This window comes from Colletotrichum spaethianum (genome assembly GCF_022836535.1).
Source record: "Colletotrichum spaethianum MAFF 239500 DNA, contig32, whole genome shotgun sequence".
Lineage (NCBI taxonomy): Eukaryota > Fungi > Ascomycota > Sordariomycetes > Glomerellales > Glomerellaceae > Colletotrichum > Colletotrichum spaethianum.
Window position 1 is genome coordinate 322,605 of NW_026054802.1, and position 14,042 is coordinate 336,646.

The 14,042-nt window shown below is 53.5% G+C and overlaps 1 protein-coding gene across 1 annotated transcript; it reads right to left on the reverse strand.

The window, feature by feature from the left end:
• Window positions 1–7,001: 7,001 nt before the first annotated feature.
• ColSpa_10010 (arrestin-related trafficking adapter 6) lies at window positions 7,002–9,316 on the reverse strand (the record flags this gene model as incomplete). The annotated part of the gene is made up of 2 exons (XM_049276222.1): window positions 7,002–7,796; window positions 7,847–9,316. The coding sequence occupies 2 exons, from the start codon at window positions 9,314–9,316 to the stop codon at window positions 7,002–7,004; spliced, it is 2,265 nt and encodes a 754-aa protein (XP_049132179.1).
• Between the last annotated feature and the right edge of the window lie 4,726 nt (window positions 9,317–14,042).

Here is a 14,042-nt window from a genome sequence, read left to right on the forward strand (position 1 = left end):
CATCTCAGCTGATCAGATATCCATGCTTTAAGGTTAGTCACAGGGAGAGATCGACAACAACAAGGGCGTATATGCCACCCAACATGTCATGGAAGGGCGCTGTCGTTCTGACTTAGATTATCCGGCGCAATGCACACGTAATACAGTCGTCTGGACTTTGAAGAAAGACAAACGAGTCGTATATAAGCTACATGCTTATCGTTCTGGTGAAATGCTAGATTGGGAACCAAAACACTTCGTCAAATGCTTGAAACTCAATCGCATAGTCTTCGAAACATGTAAATTGCTATCAGCGAGGTATAGAATAGTTTTGCGCTTCTAGCGTAGTACTTGACTTACAGTGCCATGTCAAAAGTCCGAAAACCGATAGGGTGGTGTGATGTGGGTGGTGCACCTCAGATGCTGGGGTTTTCAGACCTTTGACATGGCACTGTAGCTAGAGTTTGCTCAAATTAATTGTCCACCAGCCTCAGATATCTCAGTCATAGGCCAATGATAAGACCGCAATTCAGCGTTTTAGGCTGCAACAATACCGCAAGTGTCAGTGCCTGTCTCAGCCCCGTCTTTTCAAGGATTGACAACTGCCCCAATCACAATGTGAGAGAATAATGGTTTTGCAGAAGGAAAGCAGTAAAAAAGGGAAACTGTGTTAGAGGCTAACCACGCAGATGTGAGATTACGCATTAGAGACGTGAGAATCTGGGTCGCCGTTGGGCAAACCATGGGCTGAATGCACCAGGCCTCATTCCTGGTTCGCTTAGCACGATCCGATTTGTTGATTAATCGAATCTCATGCAAGAGACTTTTGTTAGGCAACCACCCGGACATCTGCGCGTCCAAAGCCACACCTGTACTTGCTGTCAAGCCTTGGTTTCTTTGGTCACAGGGCAATATGAGTAGCCCACAAAAATCTCATGCAGGCGACTTTTGATCCCCAAAATCGACAACAGGTGGTTGGGAGTTACCGTCGTTTCTATTGGTGGTAAGAGTCACACTGGACTGTATTTTCAAATTGGGTGGGAGCACATTTCCTCCTTATTTGTACACCTCACTGTCCGTCCCTTTTTCTCTTTCCTGCTGAACACAACTTCACAGATACTGCTTAGAAACCCGTCTATGTGGTATCGGGCTGCCCATTTATCCAACTATGGCATCGCCACGCAATGGTGGTACTATCACACATCCGCTCTCTGATGGTGCCCATGGTGGGACAGCTGCCCAAGGAAGGCCCCAGCGCCCTCAGGAGTACTCTGAAGTTGAGTGGAAGCAGATGCAACCACTTATCCAGCACCTATACATCGAAGAGAACTGGACTCTGAACAAAATTGTGCGAGTTCTCTCCGAGAAGCATTCATTTCATGTCAAGTGAGTACCTGCCTACCTTTCCCACTTTACACAGACAAGACCAGGTGCACTAACAAACAACCAAAGTGCAAAGATGTGCAAAAGCCGCCTGAAGAAGTGGAGAATCCACAAATACAACACTGAGGAGAGAGTCAAGAATTTTTTGACCAGTGCTCAAAAGACCCAAACTAGGGCACAAAAAGTCGACAAGTACTTGCGACGCAAGAAAATGACAGCAGATGCCCTGCTTGCGAGCAATCAATGGGTGTCTTGGGCGCAACAACAAACGCCTCTGAACGAGGAGGCAGAAACAACAATAGACGAAGTGATCGCGGTAAACAGAGATATACAAAATGTTGAAGTACACAGCCATGATCTTTCTATTTACAATCAGTATGAGGAAAACTGTCCGTATCGGCAATTCGAAAAGTGGTTCAGGTTGAAGGAGACTCTTTCAAAGTAAGCCTCCCATTCTATAGTCGCAATTAGTTTGAGATCCAAACGAATGTTGGCTGATGGGTTCAAACCAGTGGCGCTCAGTATCAGGGTGATTCTTCTGGGAATCGATCATGGATAGATCGACATTCCGATAAACCTTGCACATGGCAATGTCTTTGCCGTTACCATATAGTAGCATCATCAGCCATTTTTCTTGTCGAAAAAACAGTTGACAGCATGTCCATCACATTTTACAGCAAGCCACTGCTCTCATTGGTTCGAAGCACACTTCAAAAATCCAATGTCGACTTGGGCGTCTCCGCATCTATCGACGGGCTACTCTTGCTCCAGCACCAGGCTGTTTTGCAAAACCACTTGACCGACTGGATTGGCTCAGCCGAACTGTGGCCGGAGCACAACACAATACTATCTGATCTCAAGCTGCTCGTGGAAGGTGTTCTTCGTAACGGTGAGATTTTCAAAAGCTACGGCTACGAAAAATTGAAAGAGCGCGGGTACATGGACGAAGACCTTTTGAAAGTTTTCTCACAGCAGAACATCGATGCCAGTATTGACGGCTTGGATGAGGGCTTTCAACAGCATTCTCTGGACAAACACTGGGAATCTAATTTGGATTCCCTGGATCTTCTCCCCAAGGTTGGTTACAGAAACCATGGCCTCACTTCAATCTTTCCGCATTGTCCTGCTACATGGACCCTTGACGAAAGAGGACCGGACTTCGATCTACAAATTCTACAAGATCTCCTATATGAACCACTGAGTCTCGCGACAGGAGCTAGGGATATTGCCCGGATCAGGCGGCACCTTGAAAATGGATGTAACCCTGATATTCTCCTCATTTACGCAGCTGCGACCAATGACACAGACTCTTTGACTCTCCTTCTTGGTCAAGGAGCTGATGCTAACAATGCCCTGGTAATCGCGTCAGCATACGGTTTCCAAGGTGTGGTAGAGGTTTTACTCGAGCACGGGGTCGACGTAAACTGCATGACTGAAAAAGGATCGCCGCTCAGCATTGCAGCTCAGTATTCGCACCGCCCACTCGCCGAATTCTTGGTCCAACACGGCGCCGATGTGCATATGGGCATCATATGCTTGCACTTCGTGGACTGCAACCATGACGATCGCAACTTAGCAAAATTTCTCCTGCAAAAAGTCCAAAAAGCTGCACTAACAGCAAGAAGGAAATCTGCTTCTGAAAAGGAAGAGATGCGTCATCTCAGAGCCCGTTTCATCACACATTACAAGACCATGAGACTGAGAGCCAGTTCTTCACACACGGCCTTTCGAAAGGTTGGTCAGAATTTATTCAGCTATCGCTCTGCCTGGAGAATCGGCATTGAGACGATGAAGCTATTGACTAATGGCAGAGTGCCTGAAACTCTCACCGAAGCAATGGCTTTCTTGTGTCTTGGAAGAGCAATGGTTGACACTTTCAAATCCTGTCATCAGAAGGACTTTTCCGGCGACTTCATGCATGATCTTCCACGGTGGGAGGTAATATTCAACGCGGACGACGTCTCTTCATATCGGGAAGCGCTATGGCTCATGTGGGACATTGATCTGAGTCAAGTACCTCGTGATACAGCCCAAAGAGATGTGTGGGCGCAACCCAAAATCGGAGAGATTCTGGACACGGACAACCCACAAGCTAGCAACGATGGCAATGCTGGAGGTTTCCAAAGGCTGGCATCGATTCTGGCTACCAACATTGACGATTGCTTTGGTACGTTGTCCAGCAAGAGTCTATTAGGATCTCAGCGCATGTGGATAAATCATCCACTTGAAACCATGAACCCGTCACCTCAGGCCAGCGTCATTACCGAACCACAACCACAGTGGGACTCTCCGCCTTTAGACCCATGGAGCAATTATCAGGCTCGGCCTACGATTGATGAATCGAATAGGACAAGTGATAGGTGGACCGTGGAGTTCCTCATGTTAGGAGTTGCATTCGCTGTTGTAATTTTATTCGCAGAAGGTATGTGCTCTCAGTTGATGTTCATGTTCTAGCTCTAACTCTTGAGTCCAAGTTTTGCAGAAACTCCAACGTACAATCTGCTGCATAGGAATGGACTTGCCCTGTCTCGCTACTGTTGATTGTAGGAGGCAGCTGTTGAATGACTGTTTAGGGCATACAGGGCGAAGCCATGCCGTTGTGCGCGTCATGGGAATATTTGGAACTGCAGAGTCATTCTTGTAAAAGTGCCATGGTAGGGATCTTTAGGTTTCTCGCAAAAAGGTTTGGGTTTGCTCAATTAAGGGTCTTTTCATGTACCAACAGAGTCTTTACTGTCGCCATCCAGTCTAGGATCGTGTAGATCAACGGACGACGGGTTTCGTCTTTCTCAGCCAGGGTTATTGACCATCCGCTCTACTAGCCAACACTCCAAGTCTGCGATGTGTACGGTTCGAGGGGACCAAGCAATCAGATCTGCTTGCCAGAGCGCAGATATGGCGGGCTCACTCAGCATGGCCAAGGCATGTTCAAGACGAACTGCTGTTATAAGCCGAGATCGTGATCATCGAGATGCCAATTAATCAGCTCTTTACTCCATCTCCCAAGCGTTCTCTTTGGCAGACACAATGCATGCCATGGCGCCAACTTTTTCCCATTCTGTCTACAAGTGTCCATGCCCCATGTGACGTGGATCTAGACTTGAGATCCATATAGAACTTAGTGAGTTCACCCATGCCTCCATCGCCACGAATGAAGTCAATACACCCTTCGACATGATTATCACGGAACCCATGTCAATATTGCGGACCTGTCCAGTCCCTCGAACATGCTCAACCTTTTCGTCCACGTGCGTGCCGCCGGCATGGTCTCTGAGTAAGCAGCCTTCTCCGTGCATCGTCGACAAGTGGCTCAAAACATCAGACGAATGCTCGCGAAACTCTACAGAAGCTCGCTGGCCCTCCACGCAGCCACGCAGCCCAGCCCCGGCATTTTACCCAGAGTCTTCCCAAGACACGGCAACCGAACTTGATTCCAACCTACTCTGCGCGACCAAACCACAAGAGTCACTTGCCGCACAGAATCGCTCAACCATCACGATCTCCATCACGATCCTGTTACCCACCCAGTCCTATATCGCGCCATACCTCATCCCAGCATCCAACTCCCCAGCAAGCTTCGACGCCCCCCAAAACTCTCCCCCAAAGCCTCAGAAGCCCAGGTCGTTCCGCCGCTCGAGCACTTGTTCCCCCAAAGACGCAAAAAAAGCGGAAGCAGAGTCCCGGGTCCCGCCCGCCTCGCTCGTGCCGTCAATGCCATGATCTTCTCCTTCCTCAACCTTTTTCCCCTCTCCCGGGAGGACGAGGTAGGTTACGGACAGGAAACTTCCGCTCGTTAACCCAAACCTCCCCCCCGCCTCCAACAAGTCCCGGTGTGCTTTGCGGATAGAGAGAAGCGGGCGGGCGGGCGGGCCACAGACCCCACAAACCGCACACGCATCAATCGAACAACCTCAAACTTCTTCCACAAACATCAGCCTCACCGTCCAATCCCCCCCCAAGACGCACCCCGCCATCCAAACGGCATGCCCTCGTCCGTGGTCCACCCTTCCACCTACGAAAGGCGAAACAGCCGCCACCCGTGATCGGCCGAAAAGCGCCCCCCTTAGTTGTCCAGAGTGGCCAGCATTTAAGCAAACTTCGAACCATCGTCTCACTTGCCGCTCGCCAATCTGGCAACGCACACCTCCTATCCTTCCCCCCTCCCCCTTGCCCGAGTCCGTTTTACCTCCCGGGGATCCCGGGGGAGGTTCTTCCTGTACAGGTGCTGTCAATGACGACATGCCACTCGCCGCCCAGTCCCAGCTAGCCTCGCAACCAACTTGTACTCCCCCGGGACCTCTCCCGATCGGCCCTATCCTCTACCTTCCCTCCAAGACACAGCGATGTTCTCGTTCAATTTATCAAAACGTTCATGCCTCGACTGAGGGTTTGCTGTCTTAGCGTTAGCCCTCACAGCGAGTGCGCACAACCAACTCCACGCACCCAGTATCAAACTCTCCAAAGGCAAAAGAGGCACAGACGACCAGAGACGAGCACCACAAGCAGCCCGGCCGTCCACTTTGTCCCAGATAGGCAGTTCACACTACTATGCAGTACATCCAACCGCACAGCCTCGCCAGGGACCCTCCTCTCCCAGTCGACCTAGGCGAACCCCCTTCGCCCACCATCCAGCCCCACGTGCCGTCGTATCACCGCAGGCACCAGCATCGGCACGACGCAGAGATCGCCCGCCGTCCCATCCTCCGCTGTCTTTCTTCCCTCCATCTTCCCTCCACCCGCTGTCCACACCCCCAAACCCCTGAGGACTCGAAACGCTCCCCCCTTTCACCCTTATTTCGCCTCCCCACCTCCGTTCTCTCGGTGCCCTCCCAATCCTGAAATATCAACAGCCGTAGATGGTGGCCACAAGAAGAGTACTGATAGGTCATCGGGACTAGAACCGGCTCCCATGGATGGCACGTTAGGTTTGCGGCGTGGCCAAAGTACTGGGTGGACGATTAGGCTAGAGGTAACTTCGTGGTGCAGTTGTATAATCGGCCAAGCAGCCGCGGCACGCCGAGCAAGACGTCGAAATCGACAGCCCTGTTAAGCAGCGGCGTTGTGCAGGCCATTGATATCGTATTCAGGCTATCTCGCCGAAGGAAATCTCCACGTATGATTAGCAGGTGCAAAGCGTCAGGCTGCCCGAACCGCAGCCACTAGCCTAGAAGTCCCGTGTTCGTCAGCGCTTCATCCGTCACTGATAAAATCACGGAATGAGATGAAGTGAATGTATTCAACTTTATCAAAATTTTCTTCGTGCCGAAGTTCATATTTAGGGAATCAATATTCACTCAAAACGGTAGACGTAGGAGTCCAGGTATATCCGATAATAAAACAAGGGGAAAGAACAAAAAAAAAAACGCCAGAAACTTGTATTCCCCCCCCCCCCCCCCCCCTTCTCCCCACAAGACTGCTGCTGATGTGACGAGCGAGCGTTTGTCCCTGAAATCCTGTTTTTGAAATGAATACGCCGACCGATATTTGGATTTCGTAAACCCCTCGAATGATCCGTAATCATGATGCATGAGCAAAGTAAACAAGCCGGCCCTCCGTTCCATTCGTATCCTCCTCCAAATCTCATCAGTTTCATCGTTTGGTTCTTCGTCTTCGTCTGTAGTAGTATTACAGCATTATGTTCAGTTTATTTGTGACGGGACGTCGTTTCTTCGAAGCGCGGGCAGCGACTCCAGTCTCAGCTCCACGGGAGGCCGGTGGATGTCCAAGCTGCGGCTCGGAGCGCGTCTGCCGCCTGGCGTGCGAGGGTGCGCGACGTTGACTCGACCACCACGTTCCGAGATGCGAGCGGGGCCCTCATCCGAGTCGGAGTCTTCTTCGGGCTCATCGTAGCCATAGTCGGCAAGTCGCGCAAAGTAATCCGCCATACCGTCCACGCTGGGAGTGCCGACAATGACATCGTACTGAGGGGGCGGTGTTTGCAAGGGGAGCTCGTTCCCGGCGGGTGGCGGGGGTGTTTCGGCGTCAAAGGCGGGAGGGTTGTATGATGGCACCCGAAGGAGGTGAATCGGGCGCGGATGAGTGTCTGCGAGTGGATCCACAGTGGTCTGGGAATTCGGCGGTGAAGCCCGGCCAGGGCCGCCAGTGGTGGGCTGCGGGGAAGAGGGGAGGTGTGCCGCTTGTGGCGGAGCGGGCAGGTTGTCAGAGCCGTCCACAACGGTGAGGGCGCCAGTCGACAAGTTGTTGGGCGAGCTTTCGGCAGGTCCAGAGATGGTCACGGCGTCGGGGCATCCACAGGAAGTCTGGCGGCTCTGGTTCACACACATGTCGGGGCCTGAGTACTCGGGCAGAGAGGTGTTGGCCTGCGTGGCGCGGCAGTTGAGGACCGTAAACGGCGAGTCAATGCTGATCTCGAAGTGACGGCGCTTGGTACCAGTGGGATCCTCAGGATCAAGACGGGAAATTCTCATGACGATCTAAGAGTTGTTAGCCGGGTACGCATCACAAATTGGGGATAAGTTCATACCTTGATCCAGTGGTACACATTGACGTTCTTCCAACTGCAGTCGGGGTGCAGGCGCAACTCCTTGCTCTTGGCCATGGTGTCGCAAGTAGGCAGCTGGACGTTCATCTCGATTTCGGTCGAGCCCCAGTAGCTCTCGAGGCCGAGATCCAAATCACCCAGAATATTGTCGACCGGTTCAGGCAGAGGGTCCGGCATCACGCCATGACGGGAAGCCTCAGCAGCGCGGCGCATGGCAGCAGACTCCCGGGCCTCCCGGCGTTGACGCGGTGTCAGCTCACCACCGTTCAGCACGCGGACGTCTGATGATGCGTAGGCGGGATCCAAAGGCTTTCCAGCAGTCTTCTCGAGCAATAGAATCTTTCTGCCGGGGTCCTTACGCGTGACTCTCCGGTCGTTTGTCCAGTACTCGACCGACTCAGTGACGAAAACCTTGAGCTTGTGAACCTGCACCTTGGCAAGCGGTGTGAGCTTGAAGGCGATTGGGATCTTAGTTCCAATGGGGAATGATTTGCCAGAAATGATAATGTCGTAGTGTAGCTGATCCTCCCACTGACGACTGATGGAAATCGGCTCAGTCATCTCCAATGACAGCTGATCCGGTACGCGAACGATGGCCACTTCCTTGGAACCATGCAAGTTGGGCTTGAAAGCTCCAGCTCGCTCAACCGTGGCCTGCAGCTCCCATTTGACGGAGCCGTATTGCAGCTTCGTGGTCTCCAGCTGGTGGTGGTCGATGGGTAGCTCAAAGTTGTACTCATATACGCCGGGATAGAACACCTTGTAACCCTTGGCCTGATTGCCGCTGGGGTTGTCGCCCTTGCCGAAGCTTCGCGATTGATTCGATTGCAGGGAGAGACGCTTGAGTTCCTTTGCGGTGAGGCCTTGCCTGTTGTTGGGCGGTACTGACAGCAGCGAGGGCGAGATGGAGTTGCGGGGTGAGCTGGAGGCGAGATTTGTCGACGAGGAATTCGTGGAGCTGTTCTTGAGCGTGTAGACGCATTGGTTGCCGTACTCGGATTCCCACCCATCGTTCACAGCATTGAAGAATGTCAGGACCTGTGTGCGCAGCGACTCCTCCTCGTAGAGGTCGACTTTCAATGGGGGGATTCCCTCTGGCCATTCTGTGCGGGCCTTTCCGACCAACTTCAGGCTTACGCCCTTGATCTTGACATTCTTGGTAACCTTCAGCTGCAGCTTTCCGCGCAGCAGCGCCGTGCCGCTTTGCGAGTGTTGTCGGTGGCCGTCGTGGTCGAATCCGGTCAGAAAGACATTGGGCTCGGCCATGAGGATCGAACAGCTGACGCCGCTGCCGTGCGCAACGGGCTTGGGAATTTCGGTGACCATTGATGTCACGTTGCTCTTGGCGCTCCGGACGGACATTAAACTACTGCGCTGGCCGGGTGTGTTGTATGTAGAGGTCATCAGAGGCGGCCGCAGGGCTTCGGCCATGGCGGCTGATCGCAGGGCCATTGTGTCTTCCTCCGGTACCACCAAATCGACCTCGCGATAGGTGGAGAGTCGATTGAGAAAGCTCGTGGCTCTGCTGGGCGGTCTTGAGAGGGGCGGTCTCGAGAGTGTGGATGCGCGCGATGCAGATCGGCTGGGAACCTGTTTTTGGGAGAGGGAGAAAAATTGCTTAATGCTAAACTTCAATGACGTCTTTCCCAGCGATGTTGTGGTCGGCGAGACGGCTTTTGACGGCTTCCTCCTTTTTACAGGGCGCTCTGGCTGGGGTCTAAGTTCGTGGGGTACGAAGCCCGAGGGCCACGAAGTAATGTGTATTGATCGCGGTCTTACTTGACGGGCGCGGATGGGCGGCGTCGGTAGACGATTTTGTTGTGTTGCTGGAGGGTCGAGAAGATATCTGGGGCAATAGTAGACGCCGCCTCGGGTGGATGTAGGAATCCAGTTTTCCGTACGCCGAGATCGCTCCGAGTCTGTCATGGTGGTCGGCATTGTTAGACACCACTGGCTGGAAGAAACATGTAGAAAGTGGCCGAGTGACAAAGAGTCCGCAAATCACTCAGCCAGAGAAAAGGGCGCGGTATGCCGGGTATAAGAAATAGAAACAAGGTCGAGGTTAAGAAAGAGTAATGTTTAGGGGAGTTTTGGTGGTCAGGGACAATTGGAGACCAGTCTAGGGTGTAGGACAGATTAGGCGCATGAGACGATTCTATGCGCTGGCAAAAAGCAAGTGAGGGTATCCATAGGAGGAGCAGACGTGGATGTGTAGGTCGGGTCGTCCAGGAGTGTCGGGCATCGAGGCGAGAGTTAGGGATGATGGGGGTTTGAGGTGAGATGCAGGGTTGACCGTGATAATGTGCAGCGGTGATGGGACACGGCGCGGTGCGAGCACTTGCTGCACATGGAGAGACAGAGACAGGCATGGAGGGGGGGGGGGGGGGCATAACATATGCATCTCTGGCGAGGTACAACGGGACGAAGATGGCGCTAGGCGGGCGGGAGGCGGACTCAGAGTGAAGGGAAGAGGTACTAGGAGGGAATGCAGGACGTACCGATGAATCAGAGGTATAGTCAGGCGTGCATGCGATCAGTCAGTGACAAGAGCCGGGGGGCTTAATCACATCCCACTCTCGGACCTCCTGATGGGAAAAAGCAAGAACTTTGAGTGTTGTTTTGGCGGAGAAGAAAAGTCTAGTTGCTAGGTACAACGAGGAGATCAGTATGGCATGCGGGTGCGGGTGCGGGATGAGGTGCGCGCGCGCGTGTGTGTGTGTATGAGTGTGAGTGTGAGTGTGTGAGTGTGTGCCCAGGAACGAGCAAGAGAGCGCAAAGAGATCAAAAGGGAGGGGTGGACGTGTGGGATAGAGAACAAGGTGGGAACGAGCAACGGGAGCCTCCAATCGAAATCAAAAGCCCTGCAGTCCCGTCCAAGTCAAGTCGGCATAGATACCGCAGGACTCAGAGTCCGGACCAGTCAGGTTCCGTCCGTGTTGAATGGATGTCTCACGTTTTGCCTTCTGACTGCCTCAACGAAGTGAAGATGGGGAGCCCCGCGCGCAACGCCACAGGACCTGCTGAAGTCTTGCTTGGGTCCCAAGGAGGGGAGTGAGAGTCTCTCGGCTTCTGGTCTGGTGGGGGGAGGAGCGGATGATGTGATGGGCCAGAGTTGAGTCGAGCGAAAGAGAAATCGGCAATGAGGTGTTGACGACAGGGAAGATGTCGACAACGATGAGGGGCGTGGGATGGGGGAGGAAGGGGGAGGAAGGGAGAGGCAAGCGAGGGCGAGGCGAGGCGGTGCGGTTAGAATCGATGACCCGGTAATTGCCCTTGCTTAAGCGGGGGGTGAGAGCCATGGTAAAGGGGACCAGTGCCGAGGACGAGTGCAGAGTGCAGCAAGGCGAGCGAACAAGAATGAAAGAGCAAGGGAATGACAACAAACGCACGTACGGTGAGCAATGGGTGACAGTGAACTGGCAGTAGCTTGGGTGACTTGAGTGACTGAGTGAGCGACTGAGTGACTGAGTGACAGAGAGCGAGTGAGCGTTGAGCAAGGCAAGCCACGGCAGGGGGAAGGGCGAGCGGCCGCGACGGTTGCGACGGTTTCCCGACCTAAAGGTTTCTGGACGCCGAATGGAAAGAGTGGGAATTGGCTTTGTCGCGCAGGTCTCTCCAGTATCCAACCACAGGGTTGGATTGGTTGCGACAGCGGACTCGAGCAACGTGCAAGGATGATGTCGGGCGGGGGACCAGAGACTCTGCGACGCGGCGGCCGTGAGTGGTGTGCGGTGTGTGCGGTGTGCGCCCTGTGTGCCCTCTCCAAGGATTCGGGGGGTTTGCGGGCTTGGTTCTGGGGCGGGAAATACGGATCTGATAGGGGAACAAGAGAAACGGCGGATGCTTCCCCCTCACAGTCTCTCGCAAGAAAAGACGAGGCGACGGGGGGGTATGTTATGGGTTGAGACGAGATGGGACGTTTGGAAGGAGGGGAAGAAGGAAGCAGAGAAAGAAAGGAAACCAGTTGAATAAGGTAAAGGGCAGGGCAGGGGGAGGTGGGTAATGGGAATAGCTTACGATGGCGGACGAGGCGGGATGAGATGGAATGGGACGTTTGATGTGCGGATTGGCGGGTGGTGTGTATGCGATCTGTCGTAGTGCTGCGTCTTCCCAAGCCTTTTTGTTTATTGTTGGATCGCGGGTGGAACACTGGGAACGGGAGGATATGATGGAACAGTTATAATAATGATTCCTATTGATCACCTCATAGCGATATGTAAGGAGGACGGTTGGACGAAAAGAAAGACGGCGCAGGACCAAGTCAAGTAAGGTAGAGCCGGGTCGACTGGAAGAGACGGCAAGCATGGAAAGTTGGCGCGGGCATACGAGAAAACACCTTACGTAGTCGATGGTTCAGAACCCAATCCCGAGGACCAGGGAAGTCTGGGCAGCCGCAGTCTCTCTCTTGGTGTTCCTTCAAGTGTCTGGACTGCCTGCTTATCAGCCATTATCCATCGCCCGCGTGCGCGAGTCGACAAACCAAAGCCCCCCCCAAAGTGCGTATCGAGGCAGCCAGTGGAACTGCCCAGCTCTGGCCTGTATTGCTGCTGCTGGAGGAAGCAGGCCGCCGGATGCTAAGGGGCTCCCTGCTTCGAAGCTTGTGTGAACTAATGATCAACCTATGATGTATTGTAGGCCTTGGTAAGACCCTTGCTTGCCGCCTTTTTTTCTAAATGGGTTTTTCTTCTTGTCTAAATTTTAGTGCCCGCAACTTCCCACTGCCAATAGAATGCTAGGGGACTTGTGGGCTCTGGTTCTTGGGCCGGGCTGGGCGGATTCCGTTCCTCTGGCGCCCTGCACTTGCATCTGCGATTTGGAGTTGCACGCTGTGCGAATTGTAGCGTGCTGATGGTGTCAAAGTGGCTGTCTGACTGTCTTGCTTGCGGGGGCTTTCTGCTCGTCCACGCTCCTGCTCTTCAACTATGAGTAAGCAGAATCACTGAATTGGCGACGCCGTGCAGAGTGCGAGGGCCGAGAACGGATTAGCGTGCTGCATGGTGGAGTGCATTCGTGGCCCTGTGGCTGGTGTCTGACGAGAAAGAAGACTGTGCGAGAGAAAAGGAGGTTTGCGGTCTGCACATGCCAAGTATCTACGGTTTCGTAGTACCACCAGGCCTTCTCGTCTGCTAGGGGACTTGCCTCGTGAGGGCAGGAACCGCAAGGTATACAGTACGGAGTACCCTCAACTCATTTCGCCTCTTTTCCTGATTCAGTCTCGTCGTCCTCGTCTGGGGCTGTCCCTGATTGTTGTGCCAGCAGCAGGCCTGCTGCTTCGGGACTTGTTGGCAGGCAATGCCCAGGCAAGTCTATGCGATGAGCCGTAGTCCAGGGGCCTAACCGCAAGTACTATCGGGCGACGATGAGCCTTCTGTTAGCCTCTAGAGAAACGCCCGATGACGGTGTTTAATAGCCGTTATCCTGATGCCAGACGAAATCGATAGGCCTCTGTTCGTTGCCTGTGTTGTTGGGCGCGGCGTGGATGACTTCGACCCAACTCACTTGCTTGCCCCCCACACGGCCGATATTACCGATACCCTTCTGGAAAATGAGGAAGAAAATGCAACGGAAGACTTTCCGGCGTGACGACTCCGGGCACGGGCCTGTCATGCCGTGGTCGCCAACGTGTCGATGTGCCGTGTCAACGCGTCTGTTCCGTCCTAGTGGCTCTGTAGTCCCAACTCTGTTTTGCCTCTTCCGAACAGATCAACACGACCCGGCACCAAGTGAGTTAGGCGATGAACAGATGCCCTGACTTGCCGAGCTTCGGCATACGCGCCGGGACTGTTGGCCCGACAAGTGACAAATGATGAAAAAATTGGTTACTGAGCAGCTTCGCCCAGTTCGTCGGCATCATCATTGTGTAAATCACCGCGGATGTAAAGTGAAGCATGTCGTTCTGATCAGTGTCTCTGGCCATCTCGAGACTTGACAACCAAAACCAAGCCTCAGCCCGAGCCGCGCATCCACTTTGCGGAGCCACAACAGACACAATTACAACGCAGCTCACGCCACTCTGGGCGATGGCTAGACGGCGACGCTGAGCGCGTGCATCGGAGGGGTTGAGGGATTCTACTGGGTGGCCCCCGATGCTCCAAGACTCCCAAGAAGTCCAAGACCAATCCCTGGTAAACCCTGCGAGACTTGGAAGTCCTGTGAGAACCCCACGTCATCCTCATTG